Source organism: Rhincodon typus, chromosome 7 (genome assembly GCF_021869965.1).
Source record: "Rhincodon typus isolate 14 chromosome 7, sRhiTyp1.1, whole genome shotgun sequence".
Lineage (NCBI taxonomy): Eukaryota > Metazoa > Chordata > Chondrichthyes > Orectolobiformes > Rhincodontidae > Rhincodon > Rhincodon typus.
Window position 1 is genome coordinate 98,429,976 of NC_063338.1, and position 24,707 is coordinate 98,454,682.

The 24,707-nt window shown below is 43.8% G+C and overlaps 1 protein-coding gene across 1 annotated transcript in view; it reads right to left on the reverse strand.

Annotated features, from left to right (window-relative positions):
- The window catches only part of LOC109918935 (unconventional myosin-X), a 160,185-nt gene that overhangs the window by 131,501 nt on the left and 3,977 nt on the right, over window positions 1-24,707 (reverse strand). Inside the window, exons 2-3 of the mRNA XM_048599294.1 lie at window positions 6,439-6,537; window positions 1,268-1,491 (exon numbers count right to left, since the gene is read on the reverse strand). Of these exons, the coding sequence (XP_048455251.1) occupies window positions 1,268-1,491; window positions 6,439-6,537 (323 nt within the window). The remainder of the gene's footprint in view (window positions 1-1,267; window positions 1,492-6,438; window positions 6,538-24,707) is intronic.

The window sequence follows — 24,707 nt, forward strand, 5'->3', positions numbered from 1 at the left end:
GTTCCGAGGAAGGGTCACTGGACCCGAAACGTTAACTCTGTTTTTTCCTTCACAGATGCTGCCAGACCTGCTGGGCTTTTCCAGCAACTTTGTTTTTGTTCCTGGTTTACAGCATCTGCAGTTTTTTCGGATTTTAACAAGCTCTTTTGTGGTTGGAGTCATACCTGACACATAGGAAGACGGTCGTGGTTGTTGGAGGTCAGTCATCTCAGCTCCAGGACATCTCTGCAGGAGTTCCTCAAGAACTCATCTTCAGCTGCTTCATCAACGACCTTCTCTCCATCATAAGGTCAGGAGTGGGGATGTGCACCAATGATTATATAATGTTCAGCACTATTTGCAACTCCTCAGATACTGAAGCAGTCCATGTACAAATGCAGCAAGCCTTCGACGATATCCAGGCTTGGGCTAGCAAATGGCAAGTAATATTCATGCCACACAAATGCCAGGCAATGACCATCACCAACAAGAAAGTATCTCACCATCACCCCTTTGGCATTCAATGGTCCTACCATCACCAAATCCCCTAGTGTCAACATCCTGGGAGTTTAACACTGACCTGAAACTAGTCATATAAACACAATGACTACAAAAGAAGATCAGAAACTAAGAATCTTGCAGCGAGTAACTCACCTCCTGACTCCCCAAAGCCTGTCCACCATATACAAGGCACAAGTCAGGAGTGTGATGGAATACTCCCCACTTGCCTGGATGAGTGCAGCCCCAACAACACTCAAGAAGCTTGACACCACCCAGGAGAATGCAATCACATCCATAAACATCCACTTCCTCCACTACTGATGCTCAGTAGCAGCAGTGTGTACTATCTACATGATACGCTGCAGAAATTCACCAAAGATCCTTAGACAGCAACTTACAAACTCATGACCACTTCCATCTCGGACAGGAGCAACAGATACACATTACCTGCAAATTCCCCTCCAAGCCACTCACCGCCCTGACGTCGAAATATATCACCGTTCCTTCAGTGTTGCTGGGTCAAAATCCTGGAATTCCCTCCCTGAGGGCATTGTGGGTCAAACTACAGCACATGGACTACAGCGGCTTATGATGGCAGCTCACCATCACCTTCTCAAGGGGCCACTAGGTATAGGCAATAAATGCTGACCTAAAAATGACATTCATATCCCATAAACAAATACAAAAATCAGACACAGTTTGGTTAGATTAGAGCTGATGAGCTGAATGGATTCTCAATATTCTGGAGGACTGATGACAATATATGGAGTGAATAGGAGTTACCGACATTCTATCATTCCAAACACAGGCACTAAGTGAAAAGGAAACCGCGGTGATAGAAAATTGGCGTACATAGATCTTATCCTGTTTGTATCGGAGAAAGAGGTTGTACAGAATGGCAGCTTCATGGAGATCCGTGAGACTTGACATGTCATCCACCCCGTCAACACTGGTCTGGTGCATTGGGACAACAATCTCCTCAGATAGTTCAGCCAGTTCATAGGAGAAAACCTAGAGAGAGTAGGAAAGAAACAGAGAGAGGGGGAGAGAGAGAGCGCAAAAGAGAGAGAGAACGAGAGAAGGCAAAGAATATGGACATGAGATAGAAATTGAGACAAGACAGGTAGACAGAGACCAAGAGTCCAAAAGACAGAAAGACATAGCAATGAGACAGACCGAGAGACAGATACAGAGAACAATATAAACCAAAAGACAGAGTTGGAGAGACAGAGACACAGAGACAATAAGACAACGAGACAGAAATACAAGACAAAAGGTGGAGATACAGAGCCAGACATAGAGCAAATGACACAAAGATTGAGAGAAAGAGAGAGAGAGAAAAGGGGAAGTTATTAGCACGTTAAGCCAAACAAGGTGGCCATTAGTCTCAGTGTTTCACACCTCAGCCTCTCCCACTCAGCTGATAGACTGTGAATGAGAAACTAAAAGAGAAAATACATTTATATAGAACATTCCTGGGTAAAATCAGGAAGTTTGGAAGTAACAAGGGAGTTGGGATACCGGATGTTAGTGGGGTTGAGGGGGTAACTGGGAGCGAGAAGACAGCAGAAACAAATTCCAACATCAAATCATGTATAAGTCAGAACAGTATTAAAAAGGTAGAATTACAGGTACTCTGTCTGAATGTGTACGGCATCCACAAAAAGGTAGGGGAGTTGATGGTACAAATAGCCATAAGTGGTGAGATCTAATTGTCATTATGGAGATATGGTTGCAGGGTGACCTGGACTGAGAACTGAATATTCAAGATAGTTGACATTTAGGAAGGATATGCAAAAAAAAGGAGGGAAGGGCGGAGCAGACCATAAGGGATAGGATCAGTCCGTTGGTGAAAAAGGTTTGTAGAAAAGAAGAACAAAATGTTTAGCTTGTTAGGGAGGGAAACTAAGAAATAGAAAATAGCGGCAGACAATGGCAGAAGTTGTTCATAGGCCACCAAACGGTAAGTGGTAATGGAATGACCACAAGTTCTGATGCATGTTAAATCTGCTTGCTTCCCACAGATGCTGCCAGACCTGCTGAGTTTTGCCAGCAATTTCTGTTTTTGTTTCAGATCTCCAGAATCCACAGTTCTTTCTTTTATTATACTAAGTGGTAAGGTTTGGCACAGTAAGAGTCAGGAAAGTAGAGGTGCATGTAACAACGACAATGCAGCAATATGGAGCATTTCAATCTAAATCTAGATTGGGTGAATCTAATGCTTTGGAGGATAAACTCCTGGAATGTGGACAAAATTGTTTTCTGGAATGATGTGTAGAGGGATGAAATGGGGAAAGGCTATTTTAGATCTACTATTGTTTAAGCAGAAGGAATTAACAAATAATTTTGTTGTAAAAGAACCTTTAGGGAAGAGTGACCATAATATGTTAAAAATGTTGCATTACATTAAAATGAATGATTGAGACTGGCAATATCTTGTATTTAAAAAATGAATATATTACAACAAGTACACATTCCTTTAAGGTACAAAAGCCCAACCGGAAAAGAAAGTCAATTCTGTTGAATAAGGGGAATTATAGATTATATCAGGTTAAAGGAAAGGGTTAATAAATTCACCAAGAAAAAAAGTTGACTTGAAGACTTGCAGCATGTTAGAATTTGCTTAGCTGGTGAGGAAGGTACAAGAAATCCAAGAGACTAGGAAAAATGGGAATTAAATGAAATTACTATTAGTAAAAAGGTTGTGTTGGAGAAATTAACTTGTCTGATGTTTGTTAAGTCCCTGGGACCTGATATTCTACATCCCAGAATGTTGAAAGAGGTAGCTACAAAGTTAGAGGATGCATTGGTGACCATTTTCCAAAACTCAATTGATTTTGGAATGGTTCCTGCAAATTGAAAGCAAAATTAAAGAACATGGAGCAGGAGGAAATATACTGACTTGGATTAATGATTGACTAACACTGACAACAGAGACTGGAATAAAAGGATTAATCTCATAATGGTAGCTAATGACTAGTGAGATAAAAATTATCCATTTTAAAGTTTTGGCAAAGATCTGTAGTTCGGGTTGTGGGTGAGGTTATTGACTTGCTCGCCGAGCTGGCTTGTTTTCGTTCAGTCGTTTCATCACCACGTTAGGTATACAGAAAAGCAACCCAAACTGATCAAATCCTCAACTTCCACAGCAACCACCCCAACGCCCACAAACAAAGCTGTGTTAGGACACTATTTAAACAGGCCATGACACACTGCAAAACTCCAGAACTATGCAGGAAAAAGGAAGAGCACCTACACAAAATCGTCACTATGAACGGAAATTGTCGCTATGAACGGATATCCCCGCAACTTCATCCGCAGATGCCTCTTAAACAGACAACAGGAGGACACCGTACACCCTAACACACTGGCCACATTGCCCTACATAAAGAACATATCGGAACTAACAACACCTAAGACCACTAGGAATCATGGTGGCCCACAAGTCCACAGCCACTCTACGACAAACACTCACAAGGATTAAAGACCCCATTCCCACAACATGCAGAACCACATGGTTTACAAAATACCATGCAACAACTGCCACAAACATTACATTGGACAGACAAGAAGGAAACTAACCATCATGAGCATCAACTAGCAGCAAAATGGCACGACGAGCTCTCCTTAATATCAGTACACTCGGACAATGAAGGCCATCAGTTTAACTGGGACAAAGTAACCATAGTAGTCCAGCCAAACATAGACATGCATGGGAATTCACAGAGACATGGTTCTCCATCCATAATGCAATCAACAAACATATAGAATTGGACACCATATACAAACCCATACAGATCAAAACCAGAAATGAGAGTACTCACCATGACAGACCAGACAGTATAAATTCCAAGCAGAGTAGAATAACATTGTTTCATCGGAGGCTTCACTGATGATGTCACCTAGCATGGTGACGAAACATCTGAACGAAAACAAACCAGCTCGGCGAGCAAGTCAACAACCTCAGTTACCCATTTTAGTAGGAGAGAGAGATTCACAAGGTTTTTCGTAAATGGTAAGATGCAGGAAAGTTTAGATATACAAAGGGACGTAGGTGTCCTTTTCGATACGTCACTGAAGGTTAACATGCAGGTGCACCAAGCTGTTAAAAAGATTAATGGAATGCTTGCCTTTATTGCAAAGGGATTTGAAGGAATTATGAAGTCTTGCTTCAATTGTATACCACCTTGGTTAGACCACTCCAGGACTATTGTGTGCTGTTCTGGTCTCCTCAGTTAAGAAAGGCTGTAACGAGAAACCAGGGAACTATAGACCTGTGGGCCTGATTTCGGTTGTGGGTAAATTGTTGGAGATGACATGAAAGATAGAAGTAATGGACATTTGGAGAGGCAAAAATTGATTAAGGCTAGTTAGCATGGCTTTGTGCGAGGAAAATAGTGCCTCACAATCTTGATTGAGTTTTTTGAGAAAGTAACCAAGAAGATTGAAGATGGCAGAGCAGTGGACGTTGTTTATTTGGATTTCAGTAGAGCCTTTGACAAGGTTCAGCATGGTAGACTAATTAGTAAAGTTAGGTCACATGGGACTCAGCGTGAGCTTGTAAATTGGATACATAATTGACCTAATGGCAGGAGACAGAGAGTAATGGTGGAGAGTTGTTTTTTGGACTGGAGGCCTGTGAACAGCAGTGTTCCACAGGGGTCAGTTCTAGATCCTCTTTTGTTTGTCAATTATATAAGTGATTTAGATAATAATATAGAAGGCATGGTTAGTAAGTTTGGAGACGACACCAAAATTGGTGGCATAGAAAACCTTCTGCACTGCCTACTAAGATTCCAAAGGGATCTTGATCAAATGGGTCAATGGGCTGAAAAAATGGCAGATGAAGTTCAATCTGGAAAAATGCAAGGTATTGCATTTTGATGCAACAAACAAGGGTGGGGCTTATACAATTAATGGTAGGGCCTTGGGCAGTGTTGTAGAACAGAGGGACAGAGGGTTCAGGTCCATAAGTCTTTAATGTTTGCGTCACATATAGAAAGGGAGGTTAAAAAGGCGTTTCGTACGCTTGCCTTCATTGCTCAATCCTTTGAGTATAGGAGTTGGAAAGTCATGTTGAGGTTGTACAGGACATTGGTGAGGCCTCTTCTGGAATACTGTGTCCAGTTCTAGTCACCCAGTTATAGGAAGGATATTATTAAGCTGGAGAGGGTTCAGAAGAGATTTACTGGGATGTTGCCGGGTATGGAAGGCTGGATAGGCTGGGACTTTTTTCACTGGAGTGTAAGAGGTTGACAGGCGACCTGGGAGAAGTTTATAAAATAATGAGAGGTATAGATAGAGTTAATGGTAGTTGTCTTTACTCTAAGATGGGGGGGGAGGGGATTTCAAGACTAGGGGGCACATTTTTAGGGTGAGAGGAGAAAGATTTAAAAAAAACATAAGAGGCAACATTTTTATAGAGAGGGTGGTTCACGTGTGGAATGAACTTCCTGAGGAAGTGGTGAATGCGGGTACAATTACAACGTTTAAAAGACATTTGGATAGATACATGAATAGGAAAGGTTTTGAAGGACATGGGCCAGGAGCAGGTAGGTGGGACTCATTTAGTTTGGGATTATGTTCAGTATGGACTGGTCAGACCAAAGGGTCTGTTTCTATGCTGTATGACTATGACTCTAAGGATATCCTTGCCATTGATTAAGTGCAATGGAAATTCACCAAGCTGATTCCTGGGATGATTGGGCTGTCCAATGCAGGGAGTTTGAAGAGACTGGACTTGTATTTTCTGGAGTTCAGAAGACTGAGGAGTGATTGCATTGAAACCTACTTAAAGGGATAAACTGAGTCAATGCAGGAGGAGGGATATTTTCTTCAGTCTCAGAATAAGAGACAGGTCACTTTGGACTGACAGGAGGAGTATTAGTGAAGGGTGGGAAACAGAAAGAATGGGAATAATCAGCAAAATAGGAATAATGGGGGCCAGTGAATTCTCACCTCTCCATATTCAGTTGTGAGTAGGACAATCCCATTGGAGGTACAGCTGACACTGCTCGGCAGTAGCTGATCTTTCGCTCGAAGCCATACAGAAGAACCCTAGGCACAGAGATAGAGTTATCAGAGAGAATTAGTACAAAACTGAGTGAAACAGAAAGTAAGACAGAGAGGGAAGAGAGAAAAAGACAATGAGTGAGGTTGAGAGAAAGACAGAGTGTGAAATGGGGTAAGTGAAGGAGACACATGGACTGAGAGAGAGAGAGAGAGAAAGAGACAAATGGAGTGTGGGACAGAGAAAGAGGTACAGAGGGGAAGAAAACAGAAAGAGGTAGATAGAACAAAGAGTGAGCAGAAAAAGGAAACTTCCCAAAGTTGATAGGTGAGGGAAGGGCTGTCGATGTCATATTCATGGACTTCAGTAAGGCATTTGATAAGGTTTCCCATGGTAGGCTGATGGAGAAAGTGAAGTCGCATGGGGTCCAGGGTGTACTAGCTAGATGGATAGAGAACTGGCTGGGCAACAGGAGACAGAGAGTTGTAGTGGAAGGGAGTTTCTCAAAATGGAGAACTGTGACCAGTGGTGTTCCACAGGGATCCGTGTTGGGACCACTGTTGTTTGTGATACACATAAATGATCTGGAGGAAGGTAGAGATGGTCTGATTAGCAAGTTTGCATTTGACACTATGATTGGTGGAGTAGCAGATAATGAAGGGGACTGTCGGAGAATGCAGCAGAATATAGATAGATTGGAGAGTTGGGCGGAGAAATGGCAGATGGAGTTCAATCCAGGCAAATGCGAGCTGGTGCATTTTGGAAGATCCAATTCAAGAGCGAACTATACGGTAAATGGAAAAGCCCTGGGGAAAATTGATGCACAGAGAGATCTGGGTGTTCAGGTCCATTGTACCCTGAAGGTGGCAACGCAGGTGGATAGAGTGGTCAAGAAGGCATACGGCATGCTTTCATTCATCGGACAGGGTACTGAGTACAAGAGTTGGCAGGTCATGTTACAATTGTATAGGACTTTGGTTCAACCACATTTGGAATACTGCATACAGTTCCGGTCGCCACATTACCAAAAGGATGTGGATGCTTTGGAGAGGGCGCAGAGGAGGTTCACCAGGATGTTGCCTGGTATGGAGGGTGCTAGCTATGAAGAGAGGTTGAGTAGATTAGGATTGTTTACATTAGAAAGACGGAGGTTGAGGGGGGACCTGATTGAGGTCTACAAAATCATGAGAGATATAGACAGGGTGGATAGCAAGAAGCTTTTTCCAGAGTGGGGGACTCAATTACTCGGGGTCACGATTTCAAGGGGAGAGGGGAAAAGTTTAAGGGAGATATGTGTGGAAAGTTCTTTACGCAGAGGGCGGTGGGTGCCTGGAATGCGTTGCCAGCAGAGGTGGTAGAGGCAGGCACGATAGCCTCATTTAAGATGTATCTAGACAGATACATGAATGGGCAGGGAGCAGAGGGATACAGATCCTAGGAAAATAGACGACAGGTTTAGATAGAGGATCTGGATCGGTGCAGGCTTGGAGGGCCGAAGGGCCTGTTTCTGTGCTGTAATTTTCTTTGTTCTTTGAAATATAGGAATAGGAGCAGGCCATTTAACACTTGAGTCTGTTATGCCAGATAATAATTGAACTGAAAGGGACTGCGGGAGAATGATACAAGAATATAGGAACAGGCCATTCAGCCTATTCAGTCTGCTCCACTATTCCATTAGGTCACAGACTATCACCTACTCAAACCACTTCCGCACTATCACCCATAACCTTTGATGTTATTAGTTTTGAACCTGCCTCATGATTGAGCCTCCACAAACCTCTGAGGTAAAGAATTCCAAAGATTCACCATCTCAAAGTGAAAAAAAATCTCCTCACCTTAGTCCAAAATGGTCTGTCCCTAATCCTGAGATCGAATCCCCCGATTTTAGAATCATTAGCTAGAGATAACATTTTGTATAAATCTACGCGGTCAGACAACCAAACATATGAATTTGGAGCCATTCAGCCCCTCCAGCCTGTTGTGCCATTCAATCAGACAATAGAATCACAGAATAGAATCATCAGTTTTGGCCCATCAAATCTGTACCAACCCTCTGAAGTACACCACGTTCCCACACAGCCCCCACACCACTCCCCCCTCCACACCCCATGCCTGTAACCCTGAATGGGTTTTTGTTTTAAAACCATGAATTAACTCACCTAACCTGCACATCCCTTGATACTGTGGGCAATTTTTTTTATTAAGGCCAATCCACCCAATCTGCACATCTTTGGACTGTGGGAGGAATCTGGAGCACTCAATGGAAATCCATGCAGACACGGGGAGAATGTGCAAACTCCATACAGTCGCCCGAGGGTAGGACTGAACCCAGGTCCCCAGCGCTGAGAGACAGTATGGTTGATCTGATTACTCCACACTCATGTATCCCGATAACCTTTGACCGCTTGCTTATCAAGGATCTCTCTACCTCTGTCTCGTCAAATATACAAAAACTCTGCTTCCACTACCCTTTCAGGTAGAGAGCTCCGAAAATTCATGACCCTTTGAGAGAAAACAATGTCTCCTCATCGATCTTAAGTTTAAACTGTCTTGGGGGTGCAAAAGAGAAAGTGGGGATAATCAGCAAGTGAAGGGAGTCATATATTCAAGTTTGCTGAATACACCAAGTTACATGGCATTGAAGACAGTGTAGATGATAGTCTATCAATGTCCATTGTAATTTTATGCTAAGTGATTGGACAAAACTGTGGGTGATGGAGTTCAATGTAAGCATTTAAGAGATTATCCATTTTGTACGGACAAAAGATAGATCAAGGCACTTTCTAGAGGGTATAAAGTTTAATGTAGTGGATGTCCAAAGAGACTTGGTATGTCAGGTGCATAAGACCATAAAACCATAAGCTTTAGGAGCAGAATTAAGCCATTCAGCCCATCATGTCTGCACTAACATTCGATGGTGGATGATATGTTTCTTAAACCAATTCTCTTGCCTTCTCCCAGTAACCCTTGATCCCCTTAACAATCAAAAGTTTATCTGTGTCTTAGATATAGTGAATGACTTGACGTCAACAGCCCCTGTGGCAATGCATTCCACAGATTAACCACCCTCTGGCTGAAGAAATTCCTCCTCATCTCAGTTCTAAAGGGTCTTTCCTCCTCTATGAGGCTGTGCCCTCAGGTCTTAGTCCCTCCCACTAGTGGAAACATCTTCTCCACATCCACTCTATCCAGGTCTCTCAGTTTTCTGGAAGTTTCAATGAGATTCCACTCTCATCCTTTTAAACTCCATCGAATACAGACCCAGTGTCCTCAACTACTCCTCTTATGACAAGCCCTTCATCCCTGGATTATTCTTGTAAACCTCCTCTGAACCCCTTCCAATGCCAGCACATCCTTCCGTAGATATGGGGCCCAAAATTGCTCACAATATTCCAAATGAGATCTAACCAGAGCCTTATACAGCCTCAGCAGTACATCCTTTCTCTTGTATTCCAGCCCTCCTGAAATGAATGTTAATATTGCATTTGCCTTCCTAACTGCCAACTGAAACTGCATGTTAACCTTAAGAGAATCCTGAACTGGGACTCCCAAGTCCCTTTGTGCTTCAGATTTCCAAACTCCTTCCCCCATTTAGAAAATAGTCTATGCCTCTAATCTTCCTACCAAAGTGCATAACCTCATTCTTTCCCACATTGTATTCCATCTACTACTTCTTTGCCCACGGTCCTAGCCTGTCTGAGTCCTTCTGCAGCCTCCCCGCTTCCTCAACACTACCTGTCTCTCCGCCTATCTTTGGTTCATAGTTGTGAATGGTTGTCATCCCAACACTGACCCCTGAGGAACTCTACCTGTCACCGGTTGCTAACTTGAAAAAGACAGATCTTTAAAATGTCATGAATGGATGTAGATAATAATCTAGAAAACTAAAGGAATGCTGTTTTTCTTTGTCTCTAAAGGACTGCAGTAAAGGATGCAGAAGTAATGCTGCTTTTATACAAAACTCTGGTTAGACCCCACTCAGAGTATTGTGAGCAGATCTGTGGACCACACCTTAAGAAGCATATATGAGCCTTGGAAGAAGTATAATGTAGGTTTACAAGAATGAAGTCTGGACTTCAGGGGTTAAGTAATGAGAAGAGATTACATAAATTAGGTCTTTTTTCTCTAGAATTTAGAAGGTTGAAGGATGATCTGATTGAAGTCTTCAAGGTATTAACAGGAAAAGACAGGATATATTGAGTTAAACTATTTCCACTGGTTGGGGATTCTAGAACTAGGGGGTATAGTTTGGGAATTAGGGCCAGACCATGCAGGTGAGATGTTTGTGATAAATATTTGGAATTCTCATACAAAAAAGGGAGAGGATTCGGGATGAGTTGTTAATTTTTAATTGGAGATGGATAATTTTTTTAAGCAAAGATATTAAGAGATATGGAGATAGGCTGCAGAACAGCCTTGATCTCATTGAATGGCAGAACAGGCTCGAGGGGCTGTTCCTATGTTTCTATGTATGGGGCCAGAGAACTCTCACCTCCCCTTATTCAGCTGTGAATAGAACAGTCCCAACGGAGGGACAGTTGACATTTTTCTGATTAAATTTAATCAGAAATCGCTAGTTATAGATTCTCCCATCAGACAAACCATTTATCCATCAAGGCCCCTGAAGATCCTGAAGATCACATTTGTCTGGACAGACTGGATAGAGGGATGATGCTTTCCCTGGCAGCGTCATGGTCTTGGGATATGTGATCGGCCATTTCAGACAGAGCTCAAGAGAAATGCTTTTGGTCAAAATGATGAGCATGTGGAATTCTCCATCACAAAGGCCTAGTCACTGAATATATTGAAAATCAACTGATAGATTTCTAGATGCTAAAAGTGTTCAGTTGTATGGAGAGAGACAGCAGAGTGTGGCATTGAGATAGAGGATTAGTCATGACATAGTCTGAGTTGTGGGGACCCTCAAGTTAATTTTAACACCAGTCCTATGGAATGGGTATTCCGTAATGGGAAAGGAAAAGCTGGAAATCAAGATGGCAACGGAGTATCAGGGCTGAACCTCCAGTTTGTCCGCTCCCATCAGCTTTCTTTATTTTTTCCTTTTTACTTCTTTTTACTCTTGTTCTTTTATCTTTGTTTCCTTTTTTTTAAGTTTGAAGAGTGGCAGAAGAACGAGGAAGCCTCCAGTGGCAGGAGCAGGACAAGCTGAATATGGCTCTACCCCAGCCTGGGGTCTCCTGATGAGCAAGGAGGAAGTCCCAGGCTGATTCCCCCTGACCTGGCCTTGCAGGCTGAGCCAAGGATGGAGAAGTAATGCTGCTTTTATACAAAACTCTGGTTAGACCCCACTCAGAGTATTGTGAGCAGATCTGTGCACCACACCTTAAGAAGCATATATTAGCCTTGGAAGAAGTATAATGTAGGTTTACAAGAATGAAGTCTGGACTTCAGGGGTTAAGCAATGAGAAGAGATTACATAAATTAGGTCTCTTTTCAGGATCCAGGTCTGTAGATAGTTCCAGGCACCTGAAGGAGCAGAAGCATCGGGTGAAAGGAATAGCCAGTAGATTAGTGGCAGGACGTGGAGGAGCATTGGATGTGGAACAGGAGGTACAGAACTCACACATCCACAGGGCCATGGCTCCAGTTTGGACAAGGTGGTCACAGAGTGGTGGTGGCAGAGCCCTGTAACTAAGACCCCAGAGAGACCCTGGGGCCCTGGAACAGAGATACAGGCCAATGTCAAGCAGCAACTGGAGGAGCAGCACAGGAGGAATATAAAGAGAGAGACGAACTCTGTTGCATTAAAATCTTGCATTATATTCGCTGTTTATATACATGTGTATATAATGTATCTAAATCTATCTCGTGGTGCAAGGCCCCTTAGGATGAGTGACCGAACAAGATAGGATTCATCAAGAGATGTGGTTGATTCTGAGACGAGACTCCTGAATCTAAACAGAGGTAACTATGATATCTTGGAGGATGTTACTTAAAGGATTGACAGTGGAAAGGCAATGGCAAACATTCAAAGGGGACATGGGTCAACTGCAACATTCTTCATTCCTGTCTGCCACAAAAGTAAAACAAGAAAAGTGACCAACCCATGGTTTACAGGGTAAAGAAGCCTATTTGTTTCCACTAGTTAGTACATCAATATCTAGTGGTCATAATTTCAAGATTGACAGCAAGTGAGATTGGATCAAGGAGAAATTTCTTTACTCAGAGTTGTTAGAATTTGGAATGCGCTGCCTGCGAGAGTGATGGAGACGGATTCCATAGGATGTTTCAAAAGAGAGCTGGATATATATTTTAAAGTAAATTTGGAGAGCTACAGAGATAGGGCTGGAGCATAGGACTAGCTGGGTAGCAGCTCATTTGGGAATTGGTACAGCTACGATGGGTCAAATGGCCTCTTTCTGTACCATAAAATTCTGTCATTCTATGAAATTTTGGGGTTGAATTCCATTTGCCACTGTTTTGACCAGTCCATTGGTTTTCTCCTGCAGTTTATGGTTATTCTTCTTATTTTCCAATCTACCAATTTTCATACTGAACAAAAAATCATTGACCAGTAGATGCTGTAAAATCAGAACCAAAAAAACAGAAATTCATGGAAAAATTCAACAGGTCTGGCAGCATCTGTGGAGAGAAATGGTTTTTCAGAAGGGTCACTGGACCTAAACTCTGCTTTCTCTCCACAGATGCTGCCAGACCTGTTGAATTTTTAGCAATTTCTGTTTTGCTGCCAGCGATTTTCATGTCATCTGCGAATGTCATTCAGCTCAGAAACAGACCCTTCGGTCCAACTCGTCCATGCCAATTAAACTCTACATTTGTCCAGATCATTACTGTACACCATAAACAGCAGGATGGAGGATAGCACAGGAGAAGCGAGAATGCAGGGAGACAGTGTGTGGTGGTGTTTGGGGCATAGAGATGTGGGGGTGCCAGGAGCAACGAGCATGGGTCGGGATACAGAAAGCATGGAGATGGTAGAGAGGCATCAGAGGGATATTGAGGCTGGTCTGGGAGCTATGCCCAGATGATACCAGGGGTGATAGGGCTTAGGCCAGTGTTGCTGGGATTGATGAGGCAAAGGGCATGGGGTGATAGGCCAGGAATCAAAGGGGACACAGTTGGACACCAGATCTGTCCAGCAACTGAATGAGTCGAATCAGAGACTGGCTGCATTTTAACTCCTCCCAGGATCAGGGTCACAGTCGGTAGGAAGTGCATCAGAGACCCTGTCCACCAGGAAATCCAGAATGTCACCAGGGCCTTGGTGGTGAGGTACCAACAAGAGAGGAGAGGGTAGACCTGGCTCATGGCACCTGTGGATGGATGTGCCCCCATCCAGTGTAATGTTGACCTCTCCACCCACCCCTGTCACCATGAATCCAAGCCAGATCAGCCTATGTCTATCAGATATTCAATGCCACTTAAATGAACATGAATATTCAAGAACAGTTTCTCAATGAAGAATAGTTGCTGTTGATTTGAAATATTAATTCATAAATGACTGCAGCCAACTGAATCAGCTTCACTGGGACCAGGGAGACCAGGTTAAACAGATATTCGAGAAGCACTTTCACAGAGGCAGGAATGAGTGAAAGGGAGACCAGATTGTTTGGTGTGTGGGGGAGGAACTCTTTCCACGCTGACCCTGAAGGAGACAGGCCTGGCTGGGCTTTTATGAAGTAAAAGACAAGGGAGCAGATGGTGTGCTTGAATTTAGTCTCTCCCACAAACTCCTTAGCAAATCATAAGCCAGTTAATCAGGCTGAAAGCCTTTAACAAAAACCAGCTGGTATAGATAATAAAGTTAACTGACCCAGGATAAACTGGCAGCTCTTGTAGTGCAGTGGTAGTGTTCCTACCTCTGGACTAGGATACCCAGGTTCAAGTCCCACCTCCTCTAGGGGTGTGTAATAACACCTCTGAACGGGCTGATTAGAAGATACCTCCCAGGACAAACTAACCATTAAGGGTTAACTGGCTGAAGAACATTCCTAAATGCACAGCACCCTGTGACCTCTGATCCCATTGTCCTTTGCACAGAATTCCTGCAACCCTTGACCTTGTTAGTAAATGAGTGAAACCAGTGCAAATCGCAGAATTGGGGATGGGATATTGTCATTCTCAAGTTCCCAAAAGAGATCGGATGCGAGACCCCAGTAATTGACCTGGAATGGAGATGGCCTCTCTGTCTCTGTCTCTCTCTCTCTCTCTCACATCCTGATCAATTTCATTCTTCGTTCTGTGCTGGACCAGGGCTAAGACCCAGACCCTTGATTCTGCTGAAACCAGACTGGCTCAGATCAGTGAATTCAGCAGGGACCACATGGGACAGACTTTGCAAAGCTGAATATTACTGGAGTTTTACAATGGCCTGCTTTCAGTATTGGGAATCATATCCCCAGCCTGATCCTGTGTCCTGTTGTGTTAATCTGATTGTAACAAGCACAGCAGACTGTTCATCAATAAGTAACGTTCAGCGACTCTGGTCAACGAGATGCTGACTAATGGATGCTGTTAACGGCCTTTCTCACAAGTGGCTGAGAGTCACAGGAGACCGAGCAGACAGGAAATGTCCTTTCCATCTAATAATTGGAAACATCCCAAAATAAAGATCAGGGATTAAATGACAACAAAATTGAGATTTTTGTCCCTATTCAAATATTGCCATGATAGAAACCATAGAACCAGGGAAATGATACAGCACAGAGGGGGGCCATTTGTTCCATCTTGTCCATGCCGACCTAAAGAAACCCAGGTGTCCTTTCCAATCCCATCTTCCTGCGCATGACTCATAGCCCAGCTCTCAAGGTGCAGATCCAGGTACTTTTTGAAAGAGTTTTGGAACTCTGCCTCACCACCAACTCAGGCAGTGCATTCCATCCACTGAGTAAAAACATTTTTCCTCATGTCCCCTCTAATCCTTAGTTTGAATCTATGACCCCTGGTTTTTGAACTCTCTGCCAAGGGAAACAGGTTCCTCCTGTCTACTCTCTCTACTACTCACAATTTTGTATATCACAATCATGTCACCCCTCAGCCTTTCCTATTCCAAAGAAAACAACCCCAAACTCTCCAATTTCTCCTCATAGCTACGATTCTCCAGCCCTGGCAACATTCTTCTCTGCACTCTCTCCAGAGCAATTACATCCTTCCTGTAATGTGGTGACCAGAACTGCACACAATTCTGCAGTTATGGCCTCACCATACTGTCTTATAGTGTTTCATCATTATATCACTACTTTTGTATTCCCTACCTCTATAAAAAGAAAGCATTCCATATTCCTTCTTTACAACCCTATTTACCTGTAATGCTACCTTGCGGGACATGTGCACTTGCACATCAAGATCTCTCATTTCACCTACCCTTCTCAGTATATTCCCATTTATTGGGTATTCCCTTTTACTGTTTGACCTCACTAAATGCATTACCTCACACGTTGAGTTAAACTCCATCTGCCACTTTCCAGCCCAATCCTTGAACCCATCGATATCATTTTGGAGCTTAAAGCTATCGTCTACACAATTCACTACACGGCCAATTCTTGAATCATCTGCAAATTGCCTAATTGTGACTCCAAGTTCAAGTCCAAATTGTTAATGTATAAAACAAACAGCAGAGACCCCACCCCCGAGCCTTGTGGAACACCAATCAAAACAGTTTTCCATTCACAAGGGCAGCCATCGACCATTACCCTTTGTTTTCTGTTACTAAACCAACTTTGGATCCAATTCAACACATTATCCTGTATCCCATGGGATTTTACCTTTTTAACCCCGTCTGCCATGTGGGACCTTGTTAAATGCTTTATTAAAATTCATGTAAACAACATCCACTGCTGTACCTTCATCAATCCTCCTTGTCACTTCCTCAAAGAATTCAATCAAACTTGTAAAGCATGACCTTCCCTTAAAGCCATGCTGACTATTCCTGACTAGTCCATGCCTTTCTAACTGATCTGCTCAATGTAAAGCAACAATACCCAGCTTAAAAGACTGAATGAGTATTTGGGAATAGACACATTCCCCATCAAACACTCTTTCAGCAATCATGATGGCATACTATTGCCAGGCTAATAATCCAGAAACACAGATGACGATACTTTGACAGATGGCATAATTTCAAACCAATAAAAATTCCTAGATTTTTATAACAAAAAAAAGGACATTCTGCCCATCATGTCCTTGTTAGTCAACAAAGATCATAGAATCATACAGTACAGAAGAAGTCCTTTAGCCCATCATGTATGTACTGCCAAAAAACATGCAGTACCACCTGCACTAGGCCCACTTTTCTGCACTAGGCCCCTAGCCTTGAATGTTATGACACTTCAGGGTGTTCATCCAGGTACTTTTTAAAAGGCTGTGCAGTTACCTGCCTCAACTCTCCTCCCAGGCACTGCATTCCAGACATCTACCAACTTCTGGGTGAAAGAAAATCCTCAAATCCCCTCTGAACCTCCTGCCTTTCACTTTTAAAAATGTGCCCCCTTGTTATTGATCTTTAACTAAGGGGAACAGCTACTTTCTATCCACTCTGTCCAAGCCCCTCAGATTTATTTACACTTCTGTCAGGTCCCTCTCAACCTTCCCAGCTCCAAAGAAAACAACCTGAGTTTACCCAACATCTCCTCATCGCTGAAATGCTCCATCCCAGGCAACATCCTGGTGAATCTTCTGTGCACCCCCTCCAGGGCAATCACATCCTTTCTAAAGTGTGGGGACTAGAAATGCACACAGTACTCCAGCCGTGGTCTAACCAAATTTCTGTATCACTGCAACATAACCTCCTTGCACTTGTAATCTATGCCGCAACTGATAAAGGTAACTGTCCTGTATGTCTTCTTAACTACCCTATTAACCTGTCCAACCACCTTCAGGGATCTAGACAAGCATTCCAAGATCCTTTTGTTCCTCTGAGCTTCCTCATGCCCTGCCATTTAGTGAGTACTCCCTTGTCTTGTTACTTTTTCCAAAGCGCATCACTTCACAGTTATCAGGATTATAATTCCATCTACCACTAATCTGCTCATCTGTCCATACCCTTTATAACTTCTTGTAACCTTATTGTTAATCACCAACCAAACTTAGTGATATCCACAAACTTACTTATCATCCTCCTCTCCACCCCCATGTTCTCAACCATGTTATTTATGAATATCATAAACAATAAAGGGACCCAGCTCTAATCCCTGTGAAATGTCACAGGACATTAACCTCCAGTCACACAGACTCTGCCACCACCCTGCCTCCTGCCATTAGCCAATTTTGGATCCATCTTGTCAAGTTACCCTGGATCCCATGTGCTTTTAGTTTCTTTAACAGTCTCCCACGTGACACTTGGTGAAAGGCCCTACTGACTACATGAAGGTCTGACCACACTCATCCAATTTTTCAGCTCTTCCGGAATAGAAGGGACGTGATTGAACTGGGAAGATGCGGGGAGATTTACCAGGATGTTGTCTAGGCTGTAGAGTTTTAGTTATGGAGAGATTAGACAGACTGGAGTTGTTTTTGCTGAAGTAGAGGAGATAGAGGAGGGTACATAATTGAGATGTATAAAATTATGAGAGGCATAGATAGGGTCAATTGGAAGAAACTTTTCCCCTTGGATAAGGGATCAATGACTAGAGGACATAGATTTAAGGTGAGGGGCAGGTGGTTTCAAATGGGTGTGAGGAAAAACTTCTTCACCCAGAAGGTGGTGGGAATCTGGAACTCACTGCCTGTAAAGGTGAGAGAAATAGACATCTTCATCACATTGAAGAAGTATTTACAGTGTACTTGCAATACCAAGCCAAACAAAGCTATGGCCAAATTCGAATAGTTAGGTGGTTATTTTTGACTGCTACAGATCTGATGGGCCAAAGAGTGTTTTCTGTGCTGTAGCCCTCTAAGACCGTTTGACAATTTGGCTTAGAGGCTATGACAACACAAGTGAATTTCTAAATACTGTTTAAATATTACAAGGAGTATCTTTCTCAGCCATCCTTTTAGGCAGTGAGTTCCAGACTCCCTCCATCCTTTGGGTAAAAAACATTCTCCTCAACTCTCCTCTTAGCCTTCTGCCTCACACCTTAATGTAGAACACAGAACATAGAACATAGAACAGTACAGCACAGTACAGGCCCTTTGGTCCACGATATTGGTGGAGTAGCAGAGAGTGAAGGGGACTGTCAGAGAATGCAGCAGAATATAGATAGATTGAAGAGTTGGGCGGAGAAATGGCAGATGGAGTTCAATCCAGGCAAATCCGAGGCGATGCATTTTGGAAGATCCAATTCAAGAGCGAACTATACGGTAAATGGAAAATCCCTGGGGAAAATGATGCACAGAGAGATCTGGGTGTTCAGGTCCATTGTACCCTGAAGGTGGCAACGCAGGTCGATAGAGTGGTCAAGAAGGCATACGGTATGCTTTCATCCATCGGACGGGGTATTGAGTACAAGAGTTGGCAGGTCATGTTACAGTTGCATAGGATTTTGGTTCAACCACATTTGGAATACTGCTTACAGTTCTGGTCGCCACATGACCAAAAGGATGTGGATGCTTTGGAGAGGGTGCAGAGAAGGTTCACCAGGATGTTGCCTGGTATGGAGGGCGCTAGCTATGAAGAGAGGTTGAGTAGATTAGGATTATTTACATTAGAAAGACGGAGGTTGAGGGGGGACCTGATTGAGGTCTACAAAATCATGAGAGGTATAGACAGGGTGGATAGCAAGAAGCTTTTTCCCAGAGTGGGGGACTCAATTACTAGGGGTCACGATTTCAAGGTGAGAGGGGAAAAGTTTAAGGGAGATATGTGTGGAAAGTTCTTTACGCAGAGGGTGGTGGGTGCCTGGATCACGTTGCCAGCAGAGTCGGTAGAGGCGGGCACGATAGCATCATTTAAGATGTATCTAGACAGATACATGAATGGGCAGGGAGCAGAGGGATACAGATCCTTGGAAAATAGACGACAGGTTTAGATAGAGGATCTGGATTGGCGTAGGCTTGGAGGGCCGAAGGGCCTGTTCCTGTGCTGTAATTTTCTTTGTTCTTTCTTCTTTTGTTGATATTATGCCGACCTATTATCCTACTAAGATCAAACTACCCTGCATACCCTACATTTTGCTATCCTCCATGTGTCTATCCAAAAGTCGCTTGAATGTCTCTAAAGTATCTGTCTCCACTACCACTGCCGGCAGTGCATTCCACACGCCCACCACTCTCTGTGTGAAGAACCTACCTCTGACATCTCTCCTATACCTTCCTCAATCACCTTAAAATTATGTCCCCTAGTAATAGTCATTTCTGCCCTGGGAAAAAGTCTCTGACTATCCACTCTATCTACATCATCTTGTACACCTCTATCAAGTCACCTCTCATCCTTCTTCGCTCCAATGAGAAAAGCCCTAGCTCCCTCAACCTTTCCTCATAGGACCTGCCCTCCAGTCCAGGCAGCATCCTGATAAATCTCTTCTGCATTCTCTCTAAAGCTTCCACATCCTTCCTATAATGAGGTGACCAGAACTGAACACAATATTCCAAGTGTGGTCTAACCAGAGTTTTACAGAGCTACAGGATAACCTTGCAGCTCTTAAACTCAATTCCCCTGCCAATGAAAGCCAACACACAATATGCCTTCTTTACTATCAACTCTGGTTGCCTTCTGGTTATTGATCTCTCTAATAATGGAAGAGCTATCTGTCCAATCTATGCCCCTCAATTTCAAACACCTCTATCAGATCTCATCTCAACCATTGCTGTTCCAAGGAAGAAAATCCCAGCCAATCCGATCCTTCCTCATATCTCAGACCCTCCATCCCAGGCAGCTTCCTGATAAGTCTCCTCTGCACCCTCTCTAGTACAATCACATCCTTCCTTTAGTGTGTTAATCAGAATTCTAATCAGAATTGTTAGTTTGAGCATAACATCCTGCATTGAATGTATAGGCTAACAAAAGCAAGTATCCTACATAACTTCTGAACCAGCTTATCTACCTGCCCTGCTACCTTCAGGGATCTGTGGAAATACACATCAAGGTCCTATCATCTTCAGTAATTTCCAGGGTCCTACCATTTATACTATAACCCCTTGCCTTGTAAGCCCTCCCCAAATGCACTACCAATCACCATAAGACCAGAAGAAATTGGAACAGAATTAGGCCATTCAGCCCATCGAGTCTGTGCCGCCACTCAATCATGGTTGCTTGGAATCTCAACCTCATTCTCCTGCCTTCTCCCCATAACCCTTCATTTCTTTACCGATCAAGAACCTAGCTCAGTCTTAAATTCACTCAATGACTTGCTCACCACAGCCCTCTGCGGCACTAAATTCCACAGATTAACCACTCTCTGGCTGAAGAAATTACTCATCTCATTTCTTAGAATGCTCCCTACACTCCCTCGGATCCTAGTCTCTCCTCCTTGTGAGAATATCTTCTCCACATCCACTTTATTCAGGCCTCTCAGTATTCTGTAAATTTCAGTCAAATCCCCCTCAACCTTCTAAGTTCCATGAAGTACAGACCTGTAGTCCATAACCACACCTCATATGACAAGCCCTTCATCCCCAGGAACATTCTTGTAAATCTCCTCTGGATGTCCTCCAATGCCAGCACATCTTTAGAGCCCAAAACCACTCACAATATTCCAAATGTGGTCTGACCAGAGCCTTATACCACTGAGGCTATATATCTCTCCTCATGTATTCCAACTGTCTTGAAATGAATGCTATCATTTCATTTGCTTTCCTAAAGTCTCAGTCAATTCTCCCTACCATAACCTCAGACTTTCCCACATTGTACTCCATCTGCCAATTCTTTGCCCACTCTCGTGGTGAATAATTGTGGTGCCAACACTGGCCCCTAAGGAACTCCACCAGCCATTGGCTGCCATCTTGAAAAACACCCTTTTATACTCACTCTCTGCCTTTTGCCAGTCAGCCAATCTTCCACCTATGCCAGTGCCTTGCCCCTGACACCATGGGCTCTTATCTTATCTAGCAGCATCCTGTGCAGTACCTTGTCAAAGGCCTTCTGGGAAATAGATCATGTCCACTGCAGCCTCCCACTTCCTCAACATTACCTGTCCCTTGAGACAAGAACAGAAATTGCTGGAAAAGCTCAGCAGATCCTGCAGCATCTGTGGAGAGAAATCAGAGTTAATGTTTCAGGTCCAGTGACTCTTCCTCAGAACTGATAGTAGCTAGGAAAATGTTGGTTTATATGCAGAAGACAGGGTCAAGGAGGAGGTAAAGAGTAAACAATACGTGGGGATACAGCCCAAAGAGAAAGAACAGCAGTCAGACGGCCAAAGGAGTTGATAACGATCTGGCTAGGAGGGTGAATAGCTGTTAATGGAGACTGTTAGTGGCTAACAACAGGTAGTGTGTAATGGCAGACTGTGTGATAACAAGGCCTGGTGTGTGGCGTTTGGGGTAAGGACATGGGAGAGCTCAAGCTATACTGAACTCTTTATTGAATCCAGAGGGCTGTAGGATCCCCAAGCAGAAAATGAAGTGCTGTTCTTCCAACTTACACTGAGCTACGCTGCAAAACGGCAGCTAGCCAGAAACAGAGATGTTGGCCAGGGAACAGGGTGGTGTCTTGAAGTGGCAGGCAACTGGACACTCAGGGCTAGTAGAAACTGCAGATGCTGGAGAATCTGAGATAACAAGGTGTAGAGCTGGATGAACACAGCAGGCCAAGCAGCATCATAGGAGCAGGAAGGCTGATGTTTCGGGCCTAGGCCCTTCATCAGAACACTCAGGGTCATTTTTGTGAACGGAATATAGGTGTTCTGCAAAGCAGTCAGCCAGTCTACACTTCATTTCCCCAATGTAGAGACCACATTGCGAGCAGCAAATTAGACCGTGTGAAGTGCAGGTAAAGTGCTGCTTCACCTGGAAGGTGTGTTTGGACCCTTGGATACTGGGGGAGAGAGGAGATAAATGGACAGGTGTTACATCTTCGACAGTTGCAGCAGAAGGTGCCATGAGGCGGTCACTCCACCTGTCTTTGTGTCATCTGCAAACTTAGCAACAATGCTCTCAGTTCCTTCATCCAGATCATTAATGTATAATGTGAAAAATTGTGGTGCCAACACTGATCAGTCATTGGCTGCCATCTTGAAAAACACCCTTTTATCCCCACTCTCTGCCTTTTGCCAGTCAGCCAATCCTCTATCCATGCCAGTACCTTGCCCCTGACACCGTGGGCTCTTATCTCATTTAGCAGCCTCCTGTGCAGTACCTTGTCAAAGACCTTCTAGAAATCCAAATGGATCATGTCCACTGGCTCTCCTTCGTCTAACTTGCTCATTACCTCAAAGAATTCTAACAGATTTGTCAGGCATGACCTCCCCTTGATGAAGCTGTGCTGACTCAGCCCTATTTTACCATGCACTTCCAAGTACTCTGCAATCTCATCCTTAAAAGTGGATTCTAAAATCTTACCAATGACCGAGGTCAGGCTAACTGGCCTACAGTTTTCTGTCTTCGGCTTCCATCCCTTCCTAAATAGGGTGTTACATTAGCCATTTACCAGTCTCTAGGACCCTCCCTGACTCCATTGATTCCTAATAGATCACCACCAATAGCTCCACAATCTCTTCACCTATCTACTTCAGAATGCGAGGTGTAGTCCATAAGAACATAAGAACTAGGAGCAGGAGTAGGCCATCCGGCCCCTCGAACCTGCCCCGCCATTTAATAAGATCATGGCTGATCTTTTTGAGACTCAGCTCCACTTACCTGCCCACTCACCATAACCCTTAATTCCTTTACTGTTCAAAAATTTATCTAGCCTTGCCTTAAACACATTCAGCGAGGTAGCTTCAACCGCTTCACTGGGCAGGGAATTCCACAGATTCACAACCCTTTGGGTGAAGAAGTTCCTCCTGACCTCAGTCCTACATCTGCTTCCCTTTATTTTGAGGCGATGCCCTCTAGTCCTAGTTTCACCTGCTAGCGGAAACAACCCCCCTGACTCCACCTTATCTATTCCCTTCATAATCTTATATGTTTCTATAAGATCTCCCCTTGTCCAAGTGATTTGCCCATCTTCAGACCATGCAACTTCTTCAGCACCTTCTCCTTAGTGTTGGCCACTACCCTTACTTCTGCTCCCTGACTCACTTGAAGTTCTGGTATACTACTGGTGTCTTCCACTGAAAATTGTTCCTTTGCCATTTGTTTGTTCCCTATTACCACATCCCCAGCCTCATTTTCCAGTGGTCCAATGTCCACTCTTGCCTCCCTCTTACTTTTTAGATATCTCAAAAAACTCTGGCAATCTCCTTTTGCATTACTAACCAGCTTACTCTCATATTTCATTTTGTCCTCCTTTATTGTTTTTTCAGTTATCCTCTGTTGGTTTTGAAAACTTTCCCATTGGTTTCTAAAAGTCTCCCCAATCCTCTTGCTGCCAACTAACCTTCACATTGTATGCATTTTCCTTTTGCGTGTACACTTTCCCTGACTTTCCTTGTCAGCCATGGTTCCCTCATCCTCCCTTCATATGTTTCTTCTTCCTTGGGATGAAGTTCTGCTGTGCCTCCCAAAATTTACCCAGAAACTCCTACAATTGCTGTTCCACCCTCTTCCCTGCTAGGCGGTCCTTCCAATCAACTCTGGCCAGGTCTTCCTTCATGTCTTTGTCGTTACCTTGACTCAACAGTAATAATATTACATCTGATCTCAAATTCTCCCTCTCAAACTGCAGGGTGAATTCTATCATATTATGTATTTAAGACAGGGATAGATAAGTTCTTGATTGGTATGGTTACAATGAGAAGGCAGGAGAGTTGGGTATAGAAATATATCACTCTTGATCAAATGGTGGAGCAGATGTAATCGGCTGAGTGGCCTAATTCTGCTCCTATATCTTGTGGTCTTATCGAGAAGTCTGCCATAGGGAAGAGATTCCCATGATCTACCCCCTCAATGCCTCTCATAATTTTATATTTCTCATTCAGTACCCCCTCAGCCTCCTCCGCTCCAAGGAAAACAAACACAGCCTATTCAGTCTCTCCTCATAACTGAAACTTTTCATCTTGGGCAACACCCTCCAACTGGCCCTTCGGCAGCGTGGTGCTCCCTTGGCACTGGCCCTCCGGCAGCACAGTGCTCCCTTGGCACTGGCTCTCCTGAAGCACGGTGCTCCCTTGGCACTGGCCCTTCGGCAGCGTGGTGCTCCCTTGGCGCTGGCTCTCCGGCAGCACGGTGCTCCCTTGGCGCTGGCCCTCCGGCAGCACGG